Source organism: Strix aluco, chromosome 3 (genome assembly GCF_031877795.1).
Source record: "Strix aluco isolate bStrAlu1 chromosome 3, bStrAlu1.hap1, whole genome shotgun sequence".
In the NCBI taxonomy this organism is placed as follows: domain Eukaryota; kingdom Metazoa; phylum Chordata; class Aves; order Strigiformes; family Strigidae; genus Strix; species Strix aluco.
In genome coordinates this window covers 129,378,701-129,405,513 of record NC_133933.1, presented here as the reverse complement: position 1 = coordinate 129,405,513, position 26,813 = coordinate 129,378,701, and the positions used below count along the sequence as shown (strand labels likewise).

At 44.7% G+C, this 26,813-nt stretch overlaps 1 protein-coding gene across 3 annotated transcripts in view; it reads left to right on the top strand.

Annotated features, from left to right (window-relative positions):
- Positions 1-26,137, top strand: part of MTMR9 (myotubularin related protein 9) — a 40,325-nt gene extending 14,188 nt beyond the window's left edge. Inside the window, exons 6-11 of one of the 3 annotated variants that reach the window (XR_012622700.1) lie at positions 905-1,066; positions 3,617-3,758; positions 4,334-4,554; positions 6,570-6,721; positions 7,453-9,027; positions 26,122-26,137. Coding sequence is in view for 1 of the 3 variants with exons in the window: in XM_074820276.1 (XP_074676377.1) it covers positions 905-1,066; positions 3,617-3,758; positions 4,334-4,554; positions 6,570-6,721; positions 7,453-7,616 (841 nt within the window). In the remaining 2 variants the exon portion in view is untranslated. Of the gene's footprint in view, positions 1-904; positions 1,067-3,616; positions 3,759-4,333; positions 4,555-6,569; positions 6,722-7,452; positions 11,355-26,121 lie in introns of those variants that run through there. The other 2 variants (XR_012622699.1, XM_074820276.1) reach the window with 2 other exon arrangements.
- Positions 26,138-26,813: the final 676 nt, after the last annotated feature.

Here is a 26,813-nt window from a genome sequence, read left to right as displayed (position 1 = left end):
CGGTATGTGAATGATAAAGGTATTTGGCTTTGGAAAGCTCTGTTCCCTTGTTCTGAACAACCTGCTGCAGGTGTCAGACATCAGGCATCTTTTTCCCTGTGCCATCTCTTTCTCTGAGCATCTGTAGCTGCTCTCCAGCCTTCCTGTGTTCCCCTTTGCAACGATGCACAGGAATGAGTAAGTCCCTTGCCAGAAAATTTCTGCAGCTGAGGATCTGTTCTGTGGCAGACATGCTTCTCTTGTGCAGTACTGTTCTCTTGACATCTAGTATTGTTTGGTCATTTGAAAACAAATTACTGAATTAAATAGACTTTTAGTCGGACCTTGTTCAATTGCTCTTAAACCTTAGTTTTGGGGAATCCTTCTACATGGGCATGCAGTAGTGTTACTAGAACTATTGGAAACCAGCTAATCTGGAGCACCTCCCCTGTGAGGACAGGCTGAGAGAGTTGGGGTTGTTCAGCCTGAAGAAGAGAAGGCTCCAGGGAGACCTTAGAGCAGCCTCCCAGGACTGAAAGGGGCTACAGGAAGGAGGGGGAGGCACTCTTGATCACTGGGGAGGGATAGGACAAGGGGTAACGGCTTTAAACTGAAAGAGGGTAGATTTAGATTAGATGTAAGGAAGAAATTCTTCCCTGTGAGGGTGGTGAGGCCCTGGCACAGGTTTCCCAGAGAAGCTGTGGCTGCTCCCTCCCTGGAAGGGTTCAAGGCCCGGTTGGACGGGGCTTTGGGCAACCTGGGCTAGTGGAAGGTGTCCCTGCCCATGGCAGGGAGGTGGGACTGGATGGGCTTTAAGGTTTCTTCCAATCCAAATAATTTTGAGATCAGTGTATTTCTGTAAGCATGTTGTCCTGTTTGCTATGTTACTACTTATGTTTTCAATAATATTTTGCTTTTCCCAAAGGTTTAATATTCTGCAGGAAAGCCTCATCAAACTTGTGGAAGCTTGTAATGACCAGTCGCACAACATGGACCGCTGGCTCAGTAAACTGGAAGCTTCCAACTGGCTGACCCACATCAAGGAGATACTAACTGCAGCTTGTCTAGCTGCTCAGTGTATTGATAGGTAAATCTTTCTCAAAGCGCCAGAGTTTTTCCTTCTCTTGTTACAAATTGCTTGTTAAATCCCTCTATTTCCACTTCAAGTATTAGTAAGTGGCTATGGTGAACTGGCTTGCTTGTACCCGTGCAGGATACTGCTTCATCATCATTAAGGAATGGTCCTCCAGTAAATCATGCTTGCATTTTTGGAAGTACAAGCTTGAGGGAGGAAATCTTGACTAACAATAGGCATTAGATCATCCTGTTAAGGTATATTCCTATGTCTGATGCAACCAGTCAAATTCAGCTAGTTTTATTGAAAGTTTAGGTTAGAGTGTGCCCATCTGAAATACTGTTTGGTAGCCTAGTAAAGTGAGAACACAAAGGGTTTTTTTAAAAGTCTTTTTTTTTTTTTCAGCTGAAAGTTTCCAACACCCCACCTCACTTCCAGAGATTAAAACAATGGTGTTTCCTTTTTTTCCCTAGGAATTGGTCCAGTGCTTTTTCCTCTTGAAATTTTGATCCTCATTGTCCTGTCTAAGCAATCCTGTTCATCCCTTATAAGTGCTTGTGGCCTCTTTTAACCTGACATTTCTTTAATAAATGCTGCTGACTTGGCTAACTTGTCTTCAGACCTCAGGCTGGAGAGCAAAAGCTAGCTGTCAGGTGCCAGGGTTTGTCAGACCAAATGCAGGGGTCTAAATGTGATTTCTTTATGACTCTGAGAGGGGAAAGCCCTTCTCAAAACTCAGGGAAAACGTAGCTTTTTCATACCACCTAGGGAATGTGTTATACTGATACACAAGTAGGCTGAAATGCAGTCTCACTGATAAAACAGCATTACTGCATTAAAATATGAGTTGCTTTGCTTTTTAAAAGCACTGATGGTGCCTGTTTAGTTATTGGCAGTGCCAGAAAAGGAGCGCTCTTGATCAATAGTTTTATCTGTAATTCTTTCCCCCATGTGTATAACGAGAAAGATCAGTGACGAAATTCTTCTGGCATGTTGGGACAGTGGACAATTTCATCATTTTTAACCTCAGCTTTGCTTTTTCTGTTTACTTGGACCTGTGGCAGGCCAGCTCAGCATTGGTGCCTGGCCTGCCTCGTCCAGAGCCTGGAGATCGTAGCTGAGCTCATGAGAATGGTTCAGTTATTGGCCGTGGGGAGGGAATGGCTGGGACAGATCTTGCAGCATCTTAAAGGTCTGGAGCCTGAAAGACGAAAGGTGAAAATAGTGTTATCCTGGTGTGCCCCACTTTTAGGAGTGCATAGACTTGCAGTTGGCTGATCGTGTTTGGCTGTTAAGCAGCCTCTTTATTTGCTGTTGCCTGGGGGAGGAAGAGAAAAAGTATCTGAAGATTATCTACACCATAAAGGCACTGGGTTTGTTTTAGACGTAGGACTATAGACAAAGATGTTGCAATGCTTAAGGTGTAGGTTTTTATGCTTCTCACTTCAAAAAGCAAGTAATGTGTGCAGTGTTACTTGGTAGATTGATCTTTCTTACCCATGCTTTGCTGTTTACCTTGGATCTCTACACAGAAACAAATACAACCTGCAGTTAATTTCCTTTCTAGGTGTAAGGATGTTGGCAGCAGTGAGACATTGGATCAAGGTTTGGGAAGAGTAAGGGGAGTGAATGCCATTTAATACCATCCAGACCTTCCTCCAGGAGCATATGGATGAGATTTTGATGTTGTAGCCAAATATAATAGGATGGAGAAAAGGGGAGGGAATCAGCTGTTCTGATTCCCCATTGGATTGTGGGGAGTGATAGCACATGGGCCCCAGCAAGGTGCAAAACCTTCCTGCCCCAAACTCTCCAAGCTCCCTCTGCTCCTCACATTGTTCTTGCTGAATCACTTGTGCTGGCTGGTGAGTGAGGAGCCTTCGTGCTTGGCTCTTTGACAAGCTCCCTTGCTTAGCACACTGCTGCCTTTCTGGAGGCCAAGCTCTGCCTTTTATTTCTTTCTTTCTCCTGAACTGGATTTTTGGCTTACTTTTCTTTCAGTAAACCCCAGTTGAGGCCCAAACGCAATTAAGCCCAGGTTTGAGCAAGATTCTCAGAGTATTGTTTTGCAGAGCATCTGGGGGGATGATACGTCTTCACTGCAGTGCCTATGGGAAGATTTTAGAGTACTTTACAAAGCAATACATGACACAGGCAAATTTTGAGATGGATTTCCATGCTGTAACTAAAAGGGGTACCAGTTCAAAATGGTGAGAACCACAAAAGAGATCATAGTGAGAACCACAAAAGAGATCTCACTGTGCATCTTCCCTCAGTGTGGCTAAAGGTCTGGATTTCCAGAATGCTTAGCAAGAAACTAAGCCTTAAGTGATGCAGAGCTCTGGTTAGTGTTGGTGAGGATCCAGGTGGAGAAGGTGGTATTGCTTCTGTGTGGGGTGGGGAGAGAAGAAGAAGGGGTAAAGAGCCAGGAAAACCTCAACGTTGTCAGGGTAGTGACACTGGTGTCCATGGGATGTAATGGCATCTGCTGGGATGCATGCGTCCTTGGGATGTCTTCTGCTCATTCATACTCTTATGCTTTTCCACCTTTTTCTTTCCCAGGGAAGGTGCATCAGTGTTAGTCCATGGGACTGAAGGAACTGATTCCACGCTCCAAGTAACTTCTCTGGCACAGATTATCTTGGATCCCAGGTGCAGGACCATACGTGGCTTTGAATCTCTTGTTGTGAGGGAGTGGCTGCAGGTAAGAAATGCCTGTGGACCAAACGGCAGTCTAGTCCAGTGACAGTTGTATTGAGAAATAGCCTGAGAAGCAGCAAACAGGTTGGGCCTTGTTGCAGCCCTGCTTAGTGTAAATGGCCTTAGTCTTATGAGCAACATCGTTAACTGAGTTATTTGTACCTCTGGTACTGCACGGGGCCTCTGCCTCTCGTGGTAGTTTTCTTGGTTTTGGGGAACTGCCTGTTTTGTGTGCTCAGGGTGAACATCTCTTTAGAGAACACCATTCAGACTAAACCACAAAACCTTAGTTCTACTCATTGTACTTTTGCAGCTAATATCCTCAGCCTGGTCCTTTGGTGCACCTACACCAAAGTTCTTGGTAAAATTCTCTATCAAATACAGGGCTGCCTGAAAAAGGCAGCAAGGTTGCTCATGGTTGCTAGCAGTTTGTTACTGGATGCTTGATGAAATCACTCTTGTAGAAAAGAGTAGTAACAGCATAGTTGCATGGGCAGAACTAATGCTAAAGTCATTTTGCTACACATACTCACATCCCAGTACTTTGTGTGTGATGCTCTCTCTGATTCTTATGTATAGGCTGGTCACCCTTTTCAGCAGCGCTGTGCCCAGTCGGCCTATTCAAATAGCAAGCAGAAATGGGAGGCCCCAGTGTTTCTCCTCTTTTTGGACTGTGTGTGGCAAATCCTTCGTCAGTTCCCTTGCTCTTTTGAATTCAACGAACAGTTCCTCATTATGCTCTTTGAACATGCTTACGCCTCACAGTTTGGGACTTTCCTGGGAAACAATGAAAATGAAAGGTTGGTGAGGATGCTTGCTTTGAACCCTTAAAATACTGGACTGTATCTGACAAAGAAATAAATGTTTCTTGGTTTGAAAAAGGGTGAGGGTGCTCGTGTGGTCTCCCATAGCACAGGTGAACTTCTCTTGTTGCAGTTATAGTCTGATGCAACGTCAGGGAGCTTGTCCTTCTTAAAGTGAGACAGTGTGACTAAAGAAATTTGCAGCATGGTCAAGGAGTTGCATTAGTCTTCTCCAAGTCTAAACTAATACCTTAGACTGTGTTTTCTGTTTCCCTGTGTGGCCTTGAAAAATCTCCACCCATCACCAGTTTATATAGTCTCTTACACAGAAAGTCTTTCCATAAAAGAATAAACAGCTAGAGTTCAGCGATGACGTGAGTCATAGCTGTGGGAAGCAAACTTGTCCATGCAGGCCTGGAGAAGAAGGTCAAGGCAGTCAGAGGCTGAAGCTGGAAGTTCTGGTTCTTACCTTAACTGTCAGGGAGGAGCGTGACTCTGTAGCCTGGTGGTCCTGATGCCCCTAGGAAGAGAAGGCTTTGGGTCTTGCCATTAACTGCTGAAAGTGGAAACCACGGAAGATGTTGTGTCAGAAGGATCTGCCTCACAGCTACACCTTGGCAAAAGCTTTACTTGTTTGGTGTCACAATTAGGTTTGAGGTGGTTTTGGCCATGTAGTACTACTTCACCAGAAGGACCAAAAATCCCTTCAGCCTTAACCTGTGACTTGGAGAAGTGTGATTGGCAATCGGTTCTGAGTGAATGTGCTGACCTCAGATGGATGCTCCTGCAGCTTTGAAAGGAAGCAGGACTGCATTTTGCTGGAGTCAACCTTGTCAGGTAGTGATGGGCCTGTGCTGAGCTTACAAGCTTGTGGCCTTTAAGGTAGTTGAGCAGACCAGCACCTAGCTTCTGAATCCCAGCCTGGATTAGATGCTGTGCTGCACCAGTGGGGCAGCTCTGGGCATGCCCTGAGTAGGGCTGCTGGGAGTACTAAACAGGGTGGAGCCTGGGAGGATGGGAGCCTCCCATGGCAGATGGCAGCTGCCGGAGAGGTTTGGATTCTCTTTTGAACTTGGCAGTTCTGTTCTCAGGACTCCTGACTCCAGTAAGACCACATCTCATGGTCTTCTGCTTAACTGAAGACCACGGAATGAGGAGGAAAGAAAAACAGCTGATATTACAGATAAGGAAAACCATTTAAAACTTCCTGTAAATCTGTCTGCCCTTAAAGTAATATTTGCTTGGAACAGACTTCTGCCTTCTGCAGGGCTTCTGAATTGATCATCTACAAAACCAAAATAGACTTGAAACCAATAAGATGAAATTTGAAAGAACACTGACTGTTACATCTGAACATGTCAGCATACGAGCACAGAAAATGTTTGAAGTCCGGTATTAAGCTTGTGCTGCCTGAAGCATTCACAGGGACAGTGAATCTTCTGCCTGGGTGGCAGTTCCATTTGCTAGTGCATGCGGAATGAGGTTTGCCAGAATCTAAGGAATAGAGGCCCCTTTGTAACTCCTGGAGGTGGGTTTGACCCAGGAAAATGCTTTCTGCCACCAGAGGGACCTAATCAGACGTGCCCATTGCACAATTCCAGCAATAATACTGCTTTAATGTGCTCCGATCCTTCCTTGATGCAGACCTACCACACCTCCCAGCTCTGTCTTAACACGAGTTCATTCCCTTTTAAAACCTGGTAGTCAAACACTCTGGGGAGGTGACTGATTCTTCATCTGGACAGAAGGCAGCTAACTTCCACCTAACTTATAAATGTTATTTCCCTGTCTTTTCTTCGAAACTAATTGTAATTGGCCAGGTTGAGTAACTTGCTTTAGATTTACACCCTGTGCCATGTTGGTGAGAGGTATTGAAGGGGTTAGCCTGAGTTGTCTGGGCTAGTAGCACATGGGAAAGCTTGTGGCATTCTAGTCTGCAGGGTTCTGATGAAATAAAATGAGTCCCCTACAGTAGAAAAGTGAAAGCTAACTTGTTCTTATGGGTTTGTTAGGTCTAAGCTGAAGCTGCTGCAAAAGACTATGTCCCTGTGGTCCTGGGTGAACAGGTCTGAAGAGCTGAGCAAATTCCAGAATCCTCTTTTTGAGGCCAACAGCCTTGTCATCTGGCCCTCCGTTGCCCCACAGAGCCTGCAGCTCTGGGAAGGTAGGCCAGGCTTGCTTTTTCTGTTACAGGCAATTTTGTGGCTACTTGTAAAGCTTCTTAAGTGTTCAATCCTGTTGTCTCTGTTCCACGCTTAGTCTGCCTCAGCTGATGGTGATCTCATTCCATTTGAAATCTGTTCCAAAATATTTTTGGCATGTATCATCCCCAGAGGCATAATGCTTTCTCCTTCTAAGGTTTGGTGACATGCTACTGTTTGCCAGGGAGCCTTCCTAGTACCATTTAACTTTTTAATGCAGTATTTCTGCAGTGATAATGCCTAACCTATAGATGTTCTGCAGGCCTAAGGTTTTTGTTCTATATCAACCAAGACTTCCCTTTCTCCGTCACTCATGATGTTGGCCAGGAGAATCTGTGTGCAGTAGGTTCCCTGCTGCAGAAACTTTCTCCATCCTATGTATGCTGAAGAGTTAAATTACACTGGAACAAGCAGGCTGTCATGGCAGGGTGGAGACTGATTATGGACTCATCTGATCAAATATGAGAAAAAAGGAGTGAAAACCCCTTGTTTTTTCTTTATGAACCCTGTTTAATAGAATGGTGAACTCAGAGGGGGGGGTGTCCGTATTTCTAAACGCTGTCTAGCGGGGAGGGTAAGGGAAAAAAAAATTCATGAACTGTATACACATTACTTGAGAGCTGTTGGAATGTGAATAACATTTCCTCCTTGTGACATGAAACCCTTCTGACTTGTGCTGTTTCTGGGCTTTCAGGTGTCTTTCTCCGGTGGAACAAGCCTTCCAAGTTCCTAGACGAAGCCCATGAAGAAATGATCAGTATTATAAAATACAACAAGGAACTTCAGGCAAAAGTTAATGCATTGAGAAGGCAGCTAGCAGAGATGGAAACAGATGATAGGATGCAGGAGAACCTGTGAGCTGGCAGGGCTTTGCCTCAGGTCTTTCCTTTTGAGTCCCCTTTTCGTTAAAGACTGAACATGGAAAGTGCATGTATTGCAGAGTCCTCAGTCCTCCCACTGCCGAAACCTTCACTTCACACTATGTACCCCTCTGCTTTTGGGAGGGATTTCTGTTTTGTTTACAGAAGACGTACACAACTGGGCATAGTGTCCTCTCTTGGCAGCTTTTCTGTCTCGAAATTGTGTACAGTGTCAGCAGAAGCTGGAACTCTTACCTCCACTCAACTGTATGGATGACCAGGATGGGCCAAGAGACAGGATGTTTCAAATTTATTTTGGACTTTTTCTGGTTTTGTTGAACTCTCTAAACACTCAGCAGGATTAAAAGTCAAAGTTATGTATAGATAGGTAAAGGCATTTTGTCTGAAAGCACCTTTTCTCTCCAAGAGCAAGTAGGGGAGATTAGTTCTTTAGTTTCGTAGAAAAACTAGAAAACGGTATAATCCAACTACAGGTTCTGCCAGTCTATATGATACTCTCAGTAGCCTTCACATATAACACTTGTTTTTTTGTGTTAAACATTGGCTTGGGAGCAGTAAGTTGAATACCAAACCAGAGCAAGAAATTTCAGTGCAATACAGAACTGAAGTAAGGATTCTGCTGCTAATGCTTAAGCCATGATCTTCAGGTGGAATTGTCCCTCATGGACAAATATCTCCTAAGGAATAACAAACTTTTTTTTGGTTCTACCTGGAAAACAAGAAGGTTAAGTAGTTGCTGGAGGTGTTCACTTGCAAAGCAGTGGCTCAGAGCTGTCCTTCTAACTAGAGCCAAGCTGCCCGCTTGAAAATTCAGACTGCACTGGCTGTTTTTGTACACTTGAACAGGTTCCCAGCGTTGCTAGGGTGCAAGAACAGCACTTAATCTACAGCTCAACAAAACACTTTTTGTTCCACCTGGTGTGCTTTTTCCTCTCATGCTCTTACTATACGTTTTGTGAAACATCAAAGGCAGAAGTTGGGAGTTAAGGTGATCTGACACATCAGGTAGCTGCTGCAGATTGAGGCCATCACACTACACAAATGCTAATAGTTCAGGTCGTTTGTAGCTGCTAAAACTGCTTAAATACTTTAGGGATAAAAGTTTTTCCAAGTAACTGTATTTTGTAGCTGATCTTTGTTTCTGTGACTGCAATCTGCTTTTATAAAATCAGAGTTTTTGCTAGAGACTTTTTTTGTTCTCCTTTAAAAAGACAGATAAGAGTGGATCTGGAATACTAACTCCCCTAGGCATTTGTTCAGCTTGATTCTATTGGTAGCTGTACATGACTGAGAAGACTTGAATTAACAACAGTGCATGTGGCTGGGATTATCTGAAAAGGCCCTTGCTGTTAGCCTGTTTCTACTGAAATGAACGGAGGCTGTGTCAGGTCAGTGGTGTTCTCTTTGGGAACTGTTGAGCTTCTGTGACACTTTATGCCGTTTTGCAGTGAAGCTGCCTTTATTTAAAAGCCACTTTGCATAAAGATAGATATATGTGAAAATGCAGGATCTTTAGCTGTCATAGAAGTACCTGGAGAATAATCTGCAAAAATCATGTAACCACTAAAAATATTCTAAGTTCTGTAACCAAGGAAGCTATATAAAATTACATGATAGTGATTAAGTGCTACCTTAATGCCTTCTGCTTCGGTCCTTATTTCCCTAATTATGTTCTTCTTGACTAACCTAAACTTAGTCCTAAAGTCATCTGGCTTAAAAAATAAAAAGATCCCTCTTACACCATTGTTCACTTAAGGCAAAAGAATAATTCCCCCTACTTGTAATACCAATTTCGTTTAGAGAGTGACAGTCTTGTTTGCTAAATCAAGTCTGACATGGGGAACGCTTCTCAGGGTGACTGGTGATGGGTACTGCGTAACCGGGGAGGCACAGATTGGCCCTGCCTTCTCCCACCTCCAAACACTGGCTTCTGGAGCTACCTTCTGGGTATATTGCAAATGTAAGGCCTTAAAATTATTGCTCGCCCTTTAAAACTATGTCTGTGGGATCTGCACCTGCCTGGATGTTGTATCCCTATCCAATTCAGAATTTCTACTGTTCCTGTAATCTGAAATACATCATCACTAGCCAGATGGGAAGGATTCAGAAGGCACTATTTTCCCCATAATAGACTATACATAAAACACACTTAAAGGTTATGTAATTTCCTAACATAGTAATTATATATTGAGCTAAATAATAGAGAAGCAAAGAGGTTTTTTTTCTGATCTAATTGCCTGGCTGCTCTAGTCTCTCATGCAAACTGCAGGCATCTGAGGAAATTGGGTAACCAGCTGTGACAGCTAACAAAAGGCAGAAAATTCTCTCTGAGCTGGCATTTCATCCTCGACTTGTATTTCAGGACTGAATCCACCCCCGAGTGCTGTGCGCTTGCCTTGGCTTAGTGGTGGTGTGGATCACAGCCCTCATGTGAAAATGCCGGTGGTGTCCTGAGCAGCCACAGCAGCTCCTTCCCTGATTTCCTTTGCAAACACCAGGAGCTGGAGGCTTAAGTTAACCTGCAAATCATCACCTTCCTGAGACGTAGGTCCTGCAAGGTGTTGCACATGATGGAGTTGAGATGTGTTGGACCCTTGCAGGTCCTCCTGGGAGAAGACAGTTCGAAGACCTCTTGTGTCAGGCTACTTGTGTGTTCTCTTTTAACCTTTTCATTCCCAGGCTGCAGTCTGGTGGCTACTGGTAGTACACACCGGAGCATGCCAGTGCTTTGCTTACCTGCATTTCCATCATATTTATTTACATATTTAATATTGATGACCAGCTTGCTTGCTCTTAGAAGGGATGTCTGCTGGACCCTGCCATGCAGGCTGCCTGCATCTTCCTGAGCTGTAAGCACTGTGGCAGTGCCCGGCTCTGGCTCTTCAGTCTGACACTGCCTTACACTCTTGCTGACACCTTTGCTTCTGCTCTTTTGCACATAGATATTTGTGTAATAAGCTGGACACTGAGAGCCCCCTTACCCAAACTCTGGGGTCAGTCAATGCGGACACTCTGCCATTTACCAAAAACAAAAAAAAAAAAAGGGAAAAGGAACTAACTTGCACAGTTTTCATAAGGGAATATGTACCTTCAATATTTTGATTGTATTGATCTAACTCTTGAATGTGGCGACCGGTTTAAGTGCACTATTGTCCATGTTGCATATGATATAACTTAAATTGCACTGTACAGCATATTGGCGTCTAATGTATGCTTTGCTAAAGCCTTGGAAAGTGCTATCGTGTACAGGTTCCTGTATGAGGGGGAAAATGTCTATACTAGCACTCCCTTTTTTTGTAACTGTGTGACACTGAACAGCACTGTGTGATGTGTGCTACGTATCTGTTAACTAGTACAAAATCTAAATGATGAGTGCACTTCTGTCCAGACATCTGGAATTGCTAATTGGATTTGGCTACTGCATCACTCTTAATTTTTTTTTTTTTAATGAAATAAGTAACAGGGCTGGGAGTTGTGTGCTATTGTTAGATGTATGCTGTATGTGTACAGAATCCCAGCCGCTGTGGTGTTGAATATATTGCAAAAAACCAAAAGTAACGAATCTGAGAAAAACTATCATGGCTTCAATTGCTTAGCCATTTGGAGGGAGAAAAACAGATACAAAGTGGCTGTAAACTTTGCTGTAGATATGTTCTCAACATAGTAGAAATGTCTGTTCAAATTAAAACCTTGAAGACTCTAAAAAGTTCTTTAATTACAGTGTTGAACCTTCTTTATTAGTCCTGCTTTCACTTTCCATTGGAGGGATGTGTGTGTGACTTGGATGTAAGCTCTTGCCTGAAACTTTGGTTCTTTTTCACCTCGTGTGTGTTTTCTTTTACAGCTGAACACACGCTGTGATGGTAGGAGAGGGGTGTTTGTGCTGCAGGGCTGCGTGGAAAGGAGCAGGTTGAGACCCTGAGTCTGTTCATGGCTTGCAGAGCTCTGCTCCCATGGTTTGGTCCTTTGACACCAGCTCTGCACGTGATGGATAAACAGTTCAATTGGTTGCGATTTTTTTGCTTGTATTGAACTCTCTAAAGGTAGGAAGGCAGATTTCTTGAAAGGGGGAGTGGTTTGGACTGAAGGAAAACCTTGCAAGTCCATCAGTAGACCTGGGGTCACAGTTACCTATTGTTTTTTGAGGGTGGTGGGTACTTTGGTGTACTTGCCAGGGGAAGAAGCACAAAAATTCTGTGATCCTGTGAAAAAGGACAAACAGCTCTTGGGGAAACAAAGGCTGTGACCCATGGAAACTCCTGGATCTCTCCTGGCTGATGGGTCTGTAGACTGTGAACCGCTGAGCTGTCCGTTTCCCTGCGGCATCATTCGTGGTCTCTGCAACTCCTCTGGAAGGTGAAGGATTTTTGTGGCTTTGGGCATTTCAGCAGACGGAGACTCTGGGTGTGTGTGCTGCCCTGCAGCTTGTGCAGTCCCGTATAACACAGTGAAGGGTGCTGAAGGTTCTGATTGGAAAAGATTGATACTCGGTCCCTATTTGTACAAAATGTTTGCAAAAGTCCCAGCTGAAACAGAGTGGGTGTATTTTAAAATATGTTTAGCCATAATCAGGTAGCCTGATTTGGTTTAAGCTTGCTTTTTGGAGGGAAGAAAATAACTATCTGATCAAGAGTTGAAATTCCTTTTTATTTAACTTTCCTTCTTCTGTTTTTATTTGAGCATGGGGAAGAGGGCATCATTAGTCCAACAGTTTAAAACCAAATACAGGAAGGCTCTGGAATATTTAAAAAGATATAAAGCCATGTGTTGGATTCAAACTAGAGGTGTCACTTATGAAAGCACCGTGCCTCTAAAGAGCTTGTGCTGTGCAAACAGGCTGTTCGGGGCAGCTGTGATGGGTTTCTTTAGCCCATATTATCTGCAAAACACAATGTTTTGATTCCATGTGTAGAAACACCTAATGAGAGGGAGTGGAGAAGGCAGAGCAGACTCTGCTTGCTGCCTGGTCTGTGACTCACTTGAACTCTAGCCTGGCTTTCCCAGCCTCCCCTTCTTAAGTCACCTGGCATCGGATCTGTCCCATCTCGCCCCTTTCTAACCTGTTCACCAACTTTGACGAGGCTTTGCAGGGTAGGGAATAGGAGGACGATTACATTCCTACAAGCACCAGGAGAAGTGGCAGCCTGGCAGGGAAACCAAATAACCCCTGCCCAGGGGATGTCCGTGAGCTCACCTCATTCAATATTGGGTTCCTCTGACTGGTGGTGGCTGCGCAGCATCCAAATCCCGGTATCTTGTACGTGCTGTCACACAAATAGATCTTGAGGAAGCGAAGCAGGTTGAGGCCATTGGCATTTCTTTTTGAAAACCAGTGTTTTTGTTTAGTGCCATTGTAGGGCTCTCTTCCATGCTGCCAATTTTTCCCCCAAGCAGTGAAGGAAAACAATGAGAAGGAACTATTGTGCATTAAATGTAACTTAAGGATGCTGGACCGTGTTGGATTGCTCACAGTTTCTCCCGCTGTATAAATGTCAAGACAAGCCTGTGGTATTTGTCTTTCAGAGCCAGAGATGAGCCTTTGATGTTCTGTTGCAAGAGCATTGCTGGTGGCTTTAGATCACTTTATCTGATGCTGCAGGTCACGCTAATGGAGGGTTTACTCTTAAAGCTCAAAATCTGCTCCCTCAGTATCTTAAACTACTGGCAGGCAACTTGGCCACTACACAGAAGAGAAGAAAACCTGTTTATCATATAAATATTGGGGTTTTAGACAGTTTTTGGTTGCTAATCTAGTCAGCAAAACTTTTGCTTGCGATAAAATAATCAGGGAAAAAGAGACACAAAGTTGCTGTTGAATTTCTATGGGAATTCGCCAGCTTGGTCTCATAAATTCAGTGTTTGCTCCTGCTGCTTTTTAGGGAAAATGTAGTTCTGCGCTTGTTTACACAAAATGAGTTGAAGCTCTTTCTTCTTTGTACTGCCATTTACCTTTTAGCCAGGTTTTAAGCATCGTGGGTCGTGGCTGTGCAGGTAAGGCACTCCACGTAAATGCTGAAGGTTTTGTTGTGGCTGTGCAGTGTGCGGGAGGGCTGTAGCTCTGCAGATGCGGGATGCCCTAAGACAAAATGTGCATTAAATGGACTGTTTGACTCACTGTGGTAAAATGCGTGTTGTATCAGTCTTAAAGACACTGGGCATAGTTACTAAAATCGGGTTTGTTACAGCTTGTTGGGTTGTAACAGTTTATAGGAACTGTTATTGTATATAGAGGATCCATTTGGTTCATATCTGTATGAACAACAATATTCCCTTCAAACTATAGCATGAAAAATACAGAATACATTGTCTATTTGCTTGGGGATGGGGGTGGGGGGGGGGGGGGCAGTGACTGCTGCACCCCAACTGTGTAATTTTGAGTACTTAATCTGAGTAGCTAACAGCTGATTCATTACTTGCCAAAGTGTAAAGCAGAAGTTAATGGATTGGATCATTCATGCTGATTTAGAGTAGGCATAATTACAGCCCCTAGCCTTGGAGCTTGCCACAGAATCACAGAATCGTCTAGGTTGGAAAGGACCTTGAAGATCATCTAGTCCAACCGTTAACTGACAGATCCCAACTACACCAGATCCCTCAGCGCTATGTCAACCTGCCTCTTGAACACCTCCAGGGATGGGGACTCCCCCCCTGCCCTGGGCAGCCCATTCCAATGCCCAACAACCCCTTCTGCAAAGAAATCCTTCCTAATATCCAGTCTAACCCTGTCCTGGCGCAGCTTGAGGCCATTCCCTCTTGTCCTGGCGCGTGTTCCTTGGCTCAAGAGACTCATCCCCCCTCTCTGCACCCTCCTTTCAGGCAGTTGCAGAGGGCCATGAGGTCTCCCCTCAGCCTCCTCTTTTCCACACTAAACCCCCCAGTTCCCTCAGCCGCTCCCCATCAGACCTGTGCTCCAGACCCTGCACCAGCTCCGTTGCCCTTCTCTGGACACGCTCGAGTCATTCAATGGCCTTTTTGGAGTGAGGGGCCCAAAACTGAACACAGTAATCGAGGTGCGGCCTCACCAGTGCCGAGCACAGGGGTAAGATCCCTTCCCTGTCCCTGCTGGCCACGCTATTGCTGATACAAGCCAGGATATCACTGGCCTTCTTGGCCACCTGGGCACACTGCTGGCTCATGTTCAGCTGGCTATCTCCACAGCTCCAGGAGTTTCTAGCACCTATTTTGTCAGGCAGTGCTTCATGTACCTGGGATGGCCTAATTTCTGTAGTGGTTCCCATAGTCTGAGCTTGGCAGGTACGTCTGGGATGTAAATCTTCACACGAGGAGCATCTGTGGGAGGAGGTGGATAGTTGTGTCCAGGGGACACCTGTTGGGAAGATGCAAAGTTTGCCCGGTACTGGCTGCACTGGGCACATCCCAGTTGGAATTGGTACCATACAGGGTAATGGTTTTGGGGTTGAAAGGGTGTGGCCTGTGATCACTGTGTGGAGGAAACAAGGCTCTCATCCTTTTGGTAAGGGACTAATTCAAAAGTACAAGAGATACAGGAAATTTGCTTCCTGGTGTCTCTTCCCTGACATGAAATAAATTGCTGAGATGCCCGGAAGTGCAACATTTCTACAGGATATTTTTTGGTTTAGCCATTTTCTTTTGGCTTGTAACTCCTTGATGGTATGAAATAAAAATTTTCTTGTCAAAAACTTTCTGGCAGTTATAAGGGTTGTTTCAAAGTTAGCAATAGAACAAGAGGGAACGGCTTTAAACTGCAACAGGGGAGGTTCAGACTGGACATGAGGAGAAAATGTTTCAGAGAAAGAGTGGTCAGAGAGTGGAATAGGCTGCCCAGGGAGGGGGTGGAGTCCCCATCCCTGGGTGTGTTTAAGGGCCGTTTGGATGAGCTGTTGGGGGATGTGGTGTAGGGGAGAACTTTGTAGAGTCGGGCTGAGGGTTGGACTCGATGATCCCAAGGGGCTTTTCCAACCTGAATGATTCTGTGATTCTGTGAAAGTTAAGTTTTTTTGGAGCAGAGAACAGTTTGCCTTTTGTGTACTGTGCTTCATCTCATCAGCTACTATTTTTTTTGTGATGCTTGGAACATCTATGCTACCATGGCCATATCCTCAGTGGTCATGGAATCTTCAAGCCTGTGTTAACCAGTGGATTAGATGTGGTGTAGGAATAACTTTGAGTAAGCACAGTGCTTGGTGCATTGGACTGAGACCTACCTACTTGACCTGATCCTCTTTTCCCTGAAGGCTTGATGACATTGCTGCTAGAGCAAAGAGGAGTCTCTCCGTTTATTATTTAATCAGTTGTTTCAGGGAGAAATCAGCAATTTGGACTACAGTGGGGTAAGAACAGACCTCTGGTTTCTACATTTCCCTAGATTTGGGAAGGGAAAAAAAAAAGCTGTGTCCTGCTGGGAAAAAGGTTTTCTTCCACACATCCTTAAGGGAAGCTTGTGCAACATGAAATACTTAAAGTATTTTGGCTGCATTGCCAGCAGTTGGCAAGACTGTCATTTCACAATGGGGAAGGCTTTGGCAATGCTGAATTAAAATGCTGCTGTTCTCCTCCACCTCTTTTTCTTCCTCACTTGTGCTGGTCCAGCTGTTTGTGATTCCATGTGGCACACTGGATCGGAGAAACTGCTAAGGGTAAGTAACCCAGCCAAAAGGGAAAAACCCTGCGGCCTGAGTCAGCATCTGTGGTGTTAAACATTGAGACGATACTTTTAGTAATTAAGATACAGGGAAGATTTGTAAAGTGAAAACCTATGTGGCTTAATGAGCTGCCACGCAGGGCTCTGTCACTGCAACTGGATCCTCATATAGACTGGAAGGATGATTGATTTTTTTATTTATATTTTGTTTTAGGCACTGGTCTGGGGTTTGGGAGGCTGAAGTCCTGGTCCTGCCACTGCTACAGATTGCTGGGGTCATCTCAAGTGAGTCATTTAATCTGCATCAGTCTTGGGCAAAGAAGTGCATGTTCTGAGGGAGTCCAGGCAAAATTCCCTATTCTCCTGTGCTGCTTGTGTGTTTACTGTTTGGGACAGAGACTGCTTGGCTAATGTACAGCTTTGATCAAAGCTCTGGGCACTAACCTGGCCCTGAGCTGTCAAGCATGTTGTGAAGACCAGGTGGAGCTAAAAGGGGAGAAAAGAGGGCATACCTCGATCCTTGCCCATTACTAACATTACAGAAAGCCACGCACTTAGCATCTGCATCACTGTCAAGGCTAAAAAGAGCTGTTCTACAGAAATACTGTCCTGTCTGGGCATGAGCCTTGTACTGTGCAGAGCAGCAAACCAGAGGGATGGCACATGTCTCTGGTGAGAGCTCTGTTGCATCTCCAGGTGTCCTGAAAGGCCAAGAAGAGCTTTCGCTCAGCTATGGGAGCACAGCAGGTTGCGAGGAAGGTGTGCAAATACAGCAAGTGGGCAGAGGGGGAGCAAGCCATGAGATCACGAAAATCCTGTGAGTAGGAGGGAGATTAAGCCCGAGGCTCTGGGAGAGGCCGTTGCAGAAAGCTTTGAACATGAGGGCCGCTTCTGGATGCGGCGTGGAAAAGGAGAGGAAGAAGGCGGCTGCATTAAGCAGAGTGGGGAGAGTGACAAGAGCACTCTTGGAGCCATCAGCTCTGTGGCACTCTGCTGCTCATGAGAGGATGGACGGTTCTTCTCTGCTGCTGGAGACTCCCAACAGCAGAAGTCATTCCCAGAAACCCTGCTCCTCGCCCTGGCCTTTTGGCAGTACTATACACAAGTCCCAGCTCGGAGGAGTGCCTCACCACACGCTGTGCAAAAGATGCTCCAGAGTTTTCCAACTTACTGTGTTTTAATAATCTGCCTCTCTTAAAAGAAGGGAATGGTCTTTACGCTGCCATTGCTTGTGCTTGTGTTGTACCCGAGTGACACCACGTTAAAACTGTTGCTGTTTTGGAAATTTTGAGAAGGGGAAGAAAAGAAATAGGAGTAACTACTGAAGAATCAGATCCCTTAGGGGCTGGCTGCATATATTGCTCTTCAGGTTAGGAGCATCCTTAAATCTGTAACTCAGCTGCTGTTACAGGATGGCACCTCCTGTAGGAGTGAGGAATACAGGGTGCTGTGCTATGAGGATCAAGCTGTTTCCCATTCCTGAATTAAAATCAGCCTCTCGCTGTCCTTTCATCCTTTCTTCAGCTCCCTGGAGTTCTTTCTGATGAGAGTGTTGCCTCAACACCCAGCGCAGATCTGACTTTCCCTTCCTTGTCTTCACGGCCTTGAGAGGCAGAGTATTGTGTTGGAACATGTTCTGCTCTCTTCCCCTTGGCTCTTTTGATTTGCATTTCCAATATTCCTCTGTTAGTGTGTTTCTGAACTTCAGTCTGGCTCTTCTTCTTTGCAGTGTCTTGGACATGGATTTTAAAAAAACACCACAAGCAAACAAAAACCAAAGCAAACCCTGAAACCTTAAAATCCAGCTACCATGAAAAATATAAAAATAAAGCTTCTCAGTAGCTTGTAACCCTCCCTCTCTCCATGGAGTGCTTTTTGGGGCACCTTTTGTCATGCACAGAGACTCTGTGAGCAGGATACACACAGCTGAGGGCTAATGAGCTACAAGGCTGTGCTGACCACCAAGAAAGCCACCCAAAATGTCTTTGCTGCCCAGATGGGTGCTCGTTGGGTGGGAGGGTTGGCCTTGGCTGCTTGCTGGAATGGAACATCCATGCTGCTGAGATGCCATCATCCATCTGGGGCTGGGTTTTCTCACCTTTAGGATTTTCTGCCTTCCCATGTTGAGGTTTTTCCTCTTGCACCTTTGAGCTGCTGCCTATCACATCTCAACAATCCTACCTCTGTCCTTGGTTTTACCTTTCTTATCTTGCAGGGCTCTGTGCTGTTTCTCACAAGCTGGCAATCTCCTCTGCTCTCAGAGGCAGGGTTATCCAGCTGGGCTGTATCAGGGAGGCCTTGGATTGCAGCTGAACCTGGAGGACAGGGTGGTTTCAGGGCCAGCTTGCTGCAAGCTCCATCTAGCTTGTGTTCATGCCAGTTTAATGCTCCAGATGGTTGCCTCAGTACTGGAGGAGGTAACTGAGTTATTATATCACTCCTGCTTCTTTGTCAGTCTGGGGGATCTGCCATCCTGGCACAGTACTGGTCTAGAAGAGAATTTTACATTGAATCAGGCTAGCAGATACAGTAAAACCATCAGTGAGCAGCTTCAGGTGCCCCATGCATCATCCTTCCCAAGCAGAAAAAGACCTTTCAATCAACTGCATCTGTAGATCAGGGCCCTGGAGTCAACAGGATCTTTTGTTTTTTTGTTTTTTACCTCTGCAGCATGCCAGGTGATGTCTGTGTGCTCTTAGTCTGGAGAAGAGGAGGCTGAGGGGAGACCTCATGGCCCTCTACAACTCCCTGAGAGTGCAGAGAGGGGGGATGAGCCTCTTTAACCAAGGAACCAGCACCAGGACAAGAGGGAATGGCCTCAAGCTGCACCAGGGCAGGGTCAGACTGGCTCTTAGGAAGTATTTCGTTGCAGAAGGGGTTGTTGGGTGTTGGAATGGGCTGCCCAGGGCAGGGGGAGAGTCCCCATCCCTGGAGGGGCTGAAGAGTCGGGTTGACCCAGCGCTGAGGGATCTGGTGGAGTTGAGAACAGTCAGTGTGAGGTTAATGGTTGGACTGGAGGATCTTCAAGGTCTTTTCCAACTGAGATGATTCTGTGATTCAGTCCCAGGCTGGATCCATGGTGTCCTCCCTGTGAGCAGCCATGGAGTCATGCTAGAGGCTCTGCTCTTCCCTTCCTTTTCTTTCATTTGGTTGCAGACTCAGCCTGGAAAAGTGATTGCTGGGATGATGATATGATGGAGATCTTGGCATGGAGAAGGTAAGGAACAACAATTTGCTTTACCTCATACAAGAACTAAGGTGCAGCAGATGAAATTATCAGGTGGCACTTGAAACAAAAAGAGGTGCTGTTTGGCAGAGTGTGTGGTTCAGCTGGGGAGCTCATGGCCACGGAGCACTGTAGATGCCAAACACGTTCAAAAAGCAGCTAAAAAGGGAAAGAAAAATCCACCAAGGGTTACTCACTTGAAGTCCCTGAGCAATATGGTATCAGGATGCCAGGGATAGCTGTCAGTTTTTCCTCCCTGTCCTGTGCCCTGGCTGGCTGCTGGTGGCCTTGGAGACAGCGTATAGGATTCAGATGACCCTTCAACTTGACTCAGTTTGCTGAAGATACTGCACAGTCTATAGCAGATGGAGTGGTACTGCTGATAACTCCCACAGCTTTGCTTCCCCAGGGGCTTTAAATGCATTTTTCAAGGCTCTGCAATCAAACAAGAGTTCTCTGTGTTTATTTTCCTACCGTAGCTCTCCCTCTTTTAAAGAGAGACAGCTGTTTTTGTGAATGGTGCTTAACAGTTCTTTCAAACTCAATTCGGCACTTGGGAGCCAGAAGATGTGAGCGCTCAGCTTCTATAGCAAACAAAGGATTTTTTCCCCCTGCAGCTTCTGTTATACCATGATTTTTCCAAGATGTCCACACTTTGAGCTGAGGTTTTAAAAACTGGCCGTTTGTTAGTGCCTGAAAGCCTTGGAAATAGTGGCCAGTCCTGCTTTGTTTGCTTTCCTAACTTTGAAATGCTCTAAAGGAATTTCATTCATCGCTTCCTTTTTCGGGAGGGGAGGGAATATTAAAAAAAAAAAATAAAAAAGTCAGGCTCTATCCCAACCCTGAACTGACCTGAATCTTGTATTTACAACAAATGCCAGGGATTTTTTTGCCAGGCTTGCCAACAAATCATTCTTGCATTTGAAATGGCTGGACAGTGAAATCGAAGTGCTTTTTCCTTTTGTTAGAAGTGCATATCAGGGCATGGTGTTTTGTATAGGGTCTTCTGCTCATGCCCTGTAGCTGTGCCCATGTACTGCCCAGCCAGGCATTAAGTGATGTGATTAATAGCTGTCACATGCAGTTGACTTTGCCTCTGATCTCTAGGCTGGGGAGATCTGTGTGTGCAGTGGAGGGTTTTATTTTGCTAGCAGAGCTCTGTGAAAGGTTTCCCCTCTCAGGAAATTGTTTCTGATATTTTAACGTTGGTCTTTGTCCTGACTGAAAATTAAGACCTTAAAAAAAAAATATATATATATATACACACATATTTTTGTATGACACTTTTTTATTTCTTTAGTTAAGCTTGCTGGAGTATTTCCTTTAGGTACCTTTAACAAAAGCATTTTAATATTTCAGGATTCCTTTTTGGGCTGCTGAGCTGAAGGTTCCAGCTCACTGAGCTGTATGCTCAGAGGGGCCTGGGATACTTTATATGTCATATTTTCATGCTCTGGACTCCTGCCCAGACAACATCTCCCAAGAGCAGGACACTGCCATGAGAAACAGAGCTGAGCTGGCTTAATGCAAGCATGTAGGAATGACCATGCTGGTCAGAGCGAAGGTACAAGCATCTCCACGCTTGGTCTCCAGCAACCATCCTCAGTGGATATTTAAGGAGAGAATATAGGGAATGGGATACTTCCCAGACTCCAGTCAAAAGCGGTTCAATGACTTCTCGAGGTTGAAGTTGTATCTGGGTTGTCATGTTTAATACTCTGCAAATTGCCTCGTGAATCCGTGTTCCCTTCAGTGATCGAGCACTTGGCTCTCCTGTTTATTTTGGAAAGGGTACGAAGGTATGGCACCCAAAGCTGCAGTCCCAGCAGGCAAGCAATGACCCGAAGTCATGCAACTTAACGCTGACGTGACTTGAAACACTTTGGATTTAGTTCAAGAAAATGCTGACTTTTGATTTAAGGGGAATGAAAATAAAATGGGATGATTTATGCAAAATCCCTTTTTTGCCCCCAAGGACAAATTTTTTTTTCTTTTTACTGAGATTGCTCTTTCTGTGGATGGAAAATTCCCAGCCTGCTTGAGCTGGCAAGTTCTTGGTTTTAGCTAAAGCATATGCTGATGTATGTTTGTATCTTCTTCCAACAAAAAGCTGTGGATAAATAAAGAGCTGAAGGCAGCATGCAGTTCCCTTCCCCATTCCAACAGTTCTCATGTTGGCAGTGGGCAGGATGGAAAAATGTCAATTACAGTTCAGTCTGCAGGAATGACAGAAAAATTATATTAATTTTTTTAAAAAATAAATATAATTCCAACTCTATCATCTGTCCTACAGGGGACTTCACTGTAAATGCAGAAAGATCCTGAAAAGTTGATCTATACCTATTGCCTGAGAGACGTCTAATGAAAAGAAAGAATAAACTGCCTTTATTTAATTAGGAGGACTATTAAACTTCAAGAGCAAAGTTTTTAGGCTCATCATGCTAGATTATAAAGATTGTCTAATAATTCTGTATGGAAAATGGAATTCTTAAATGCTTTTGCCCCTCCCTAGATCGTAACACAATGCCTTATTACCCTCAAGCAAAGGCAAGAACTTAAGCTGATTTTTTTCAGTGACACTCTGCATGCTGCTGCTGGCTGCTCTGCTCAATCTTAACAGCCGTGAGAGGCTGGTGAGTCTGTGGGAAAGGTGTCTGCCTGTTCTTGGATGCATCAAGCATGCTCCTAGCACTTGACAAATGATTTTGCAGCTGTGGTAACGGCTCCGTTCTGCAGAGATGGCCATTTTAGATTTCAGTTTAAACGCTTTTGAACTTTTCTGTCCTGAAGTTTCCCTCCAAGGTCTTCTGCTAAAAGTCAGCTTTATTTTAGAGTGAAAGTTTTGAGGTTAATTGAACAGGGCACTTCAGAGATGAGGGATTTAAATCCATGAGACCTTGCAGATTTCATAAAATGCACAGATATGTTTTTAGCAGGCTTTTCTCAGGTCATGGAGGTTACACGCTTCAAGACCAATGAAACCCATTGGTTCCCTGGACCGTAACGAGCTACACTGAGCAGTTGTGCATCTACTCCCAGATCTGGCAGAGTCATAGATTTAACAGGTTTTGAGCCCCTGACAGGGAAGTTTTACATTACATTATCAGATGAAATCTGAGTTGTTTTCATAAACGCATTATTTTTTCCCCCAAAGCCGATTTACAAATATGCTCAGCAAATAGAGTTGGGAAAGTGGCTGTAACTGGATTACAGGGTTTTCCTCCTCTGCTTTGTTCCCTCACAGAAAATGACCCTGATGAATGGCATCTCCTCTCAGGCTGTAACTGGCCTCAGCCAACTCTACCTGAGGCATTTTCTTAGCCAGCTGTGGCAATGGGAAGAAAGGAGGAAAAAGTAATGATGTAGGACTTGTGAACATCTGAATATGTCACAGTAAACTGTTTTCTGAGCATTCAGTGTTTCAGGGCTGCTCTTTGGTGTTTGACAAGTTTCCATCTCTTGGGCAGATGGAGGTGATCTTCCACTCTTCTTGCCCCAGAGTGCCCCGCTTGGTCAGTGCTGTGATTTCATCCCCTGTACTGTTCAATACTTGCTCTGCCACACTGCTAAACCCAACCTCTTCATACCACAAGAGCGCAGGAGGTGGGTTCTTCTCTGTGTGGCAATACTATGTGTTTCTGCTAAATACAGAGGCTGTTTTGTGAAATAGTCTAGAGAGACCATGTCTACAGGGGGCCTGTCATGTCATCTTTGATGATGGCATCATCAGCTCTGCTGCTACAGGGTAGTAGATGCCCTTGTCACTCCTGTCCAGCTGTCTGGGAGGGAGTGGGGTGATGCAGAACCTTTCCTACTCAATAAATGTAGATTATAATTATAAGACAGTGTATTCATTGCCCTATTCACCTGATAGCTGTGTGTTTACTGGTAAAAAGCCTGTATATGCCAATGCTGTCAGGAAACTCTAATCCCCCAGCAATCCAAGGAGAGTAAACTACTACATAGACCACAGCAGATCACTCCTTTTGGATCAGATGGTCACTTCCCATTTCCTTGGTTTCTGAGCTTCTGAGGAAGATGCATCGTTGCATTGACAGTGAACTTAGGTTACAAAAACTGTGGCACAAAGATGTTTTTCCAGAAGCTTCTGGTTGGCATTCTGTGTTTTCCAAATCTTCTCCTCCCCAGCACCAAGGGCTCCATCCATACACAAAGGTTGCTAAAGCAGCCTGCTTCCACTTAGCTGAGCATCCCAACAACTCCAGTGGTTGCCTCGGAGAGATACAGCAGACACTCCCGGTCTCAGGTGGACACTGTTTGGATTGGAAAGTCCTTTCCATTGAAGTCTCCTCCTTCTCATGGGTCTTGCAACCTCGCTGTGTTTTCAGCTATGCACTGAATAGACCAGCTATTACCCTGAAAGGCCAGATCTAGATGAACCTTGATAGAGGAGGACAATTAATTCCATTGCGTTAATGACCATTGTTCTTTGTGGTGTGTGATAAACTTGGTGTGAGGCTTTGTCTCAATTTTTAAGATAGTCTGGTTTTCATGTCTCACAGGGCACACTCCTTAACCCTTACTGTATTGCAACATCTGCTCACCTCAAAGACCTGTGTGAGCTTGTTTTCATACCAGGTTGTATGTTGCTTGAAAGGATACAGACTTTTAGGAAAGCAGGCCATGATTTAGTGGACAGAGGAGACTTTCTGTGAACAAACTCTCTTCTGCTGGCCTGAAAGCTGTTTGATATGCTGCTTCTGCTTAGACTGGAAACTCGTCCTTGTCATTAGCTGCATTAAGTACCCATCTTGTTTCCATAGCCTCCTTGAAATGAACCCCTGTGTGGAAACCTGCATGGTCAAGGCCAGTATGGAAGGAAGAAAAATGGATGCTGTGTGCACCCCAGACACCATTAATGCATCTTAATTCTGCAAAAACATCTGCTGAGGGTACATAACATTTCCCTTCTGCCTTTGTTTTTGGTTGTGGTTACTCATGTTTGTTACAGGATGAATGTATTTGGCCTTTATAGAAGCTGTGAAGATTGGTTGGGACTTTGTTTCTGGTCTGAGCATTCCATGTGAGGTTCTCAGTGTGCTACAGGAACTCTACTGGAAAACAGGGAAAGTTAAAAAAAGAGAAGTGTGAGTCACTTAAAATTAGAGCACCTGCCTGCTCCCTGTATCCTCTCAGAGGTGCGAAAACCCTGTTTAAGGGCAAGTGTCAACTTGCTGTGGATTTCTTAGCAACGTTATGGCAAGTGTTCATGAAGGGTTATGACTTAAGGCCTGATTTTTCTCTGCCTGGCTTGTTACCTCTACATGCAAATGTATCTCAAATCATTGTTTTTATATTTGGGACGTATCCTTCATCCATTTAGTTTTCTTAGATGTAAAGCTGCAAGACAGTGGGTAAATTGGAGTGTATAGGAAAGTCTTCAGGGAACAAATGAAGCTGTTTCCTTCCCCAAAATAACAAACGCATCTCTTTCCGAGATCTAGGAATTCCTACTAGCTGGTTGCAGTGCAGGTCAGGGCTTCCTGAGGATTGTGTAACCTTCAAAACTCAAATCAGTGGCCTTTTTGGTACATTCTTAGGATAAACAACTGTTCCCTCATGATCTTATGTTTCTTGGATATTAAATAAATCACAAACACTTCTATGGGTGACACCAGAACCGGAGGATCACTCTATATGCAAACAGAGGTAAAACTGCAAGGGCTTCAGAGCTGCAGAAGTAGCAAGCAATGGGGAGAAATTCAGATGCTAAATCTGAAGAGAGGAGGTTGTTAAGCACCTCTCTTTGCTCTGAGACAGGAGCCGCTAAATGTACATCTTTGTTGATGAGGCTTACCTAACCTGCTTTTAAATCTCTTAGCAACAGAAATTCTGCTCCCTCCCCAGGTGATCTTTTCCAGGATTTCCTTGTAGCAAAAAGTTTGTCATAATGAATAATCTTGTTATTATTTGAGTACATGGCTTCAAAATCAATATATGCTGGGTTTTTTTGTTGTTGTTGCTGTGGTGGTGCTTTGCACTGTAAGATTGGCCCTTTGTGTCCTTCAGCCACTCCTGCCCTTCACAGAACTCTTTGTTCCCTGTGTCCCCTTTTCCCATTTTTTTTATAATGCTTGTTTTTCTGGACTGTCATTAATTGTGTCTCATCTCTCCTGTAAAACCCATCACCATGAGGGTGGAAATTAGCATTGTGGATGTAAAAGAAGCCATCTGCCATCAGTGCATTAGGAGTATCCCTGTGTCTCATTGCAGTGGAGAAATGTCTGTCTCGAAGGGAAGCTGCCCTTGTGGGATTGCTGTCCTGTGTTCACAAAAAGATGTTGATTATAAGGCGGCAGCAACACAAAGGCACAGGGGGAGCACTGAAGGTTTTATCCTGGTACTTCACAGTGCGAGATGCCATACGCTCCCCTTACGCAGAGAAATGTGACTGCAGCCACTGCAGTCCCCAAGATGTGTGTACCCAGTGCTGGAGTAAAACCTGCCCCACAAACTCCTGCTTTGTCTGGCCAGCCTGCCTGGAGAAAATGTTACCTTTCGGGCAGTGATCTTACACAGTGTTGAACAGCCAGGCTGAAAGATGCTATCAGCAGAAGCATGTCTCTTCCTCAGCCTACCTGAAGGGCTAACACCTGTGTTTTCACTTTGCAGGAGCTCACAAGAACTGGAATGATGCCAGGTGAATGATCTTAAAAACAAGGCATCCATGGTTCATGCAGTGCTTCACCTCTCATTTGAAAAAGGAAAAAGAAAAAAAAAAAAAGACACTTGTACTCTTTTTATTTAGAAATTATTATTTTTAATTAAATCTTCCCCATCTATTCTCCTCCAAGGAAATGGCAATCCAGTGTGATGCACATGGTTGGGTGCAAAAGCAAGTCCAGTCACTCACAGAGGGAGGATGACACCTGACTTTGATCAGTACGAGGTTCTCCTTTGCCTGCCAACCCAATGTGACACCTTCTCGTGCACAAGCATAGCCTGTGCCAGATCTGTTTGGGCTGATGAACGTCAGGGTTAAACCAGTTCAGCGCCACAGGGAGAAGATGTTTCTTCTTTTCACACTCTGTGGGGCTGAGCTGTCATCGAAGTTCAGTCTCACTCCTTGGTGACTCTTTGTGGCTACTGTGGCACTTTTGGACACAACAGAAACTTGTATCTAGAACTGACAACTTACTCATCAGGGGTGGATGCTATGGTCTGAGGGTCATAAGACCATATAAAGTCAAGGCGAAACTCCACATCCTTATTAACCTGTCTCTTGACAGTGGGCAGTGGCAAAAGCTTGTAGAAAAAAATGTAAGAATACAACCTGGCATACACTGATCTTAACAGTACTATGT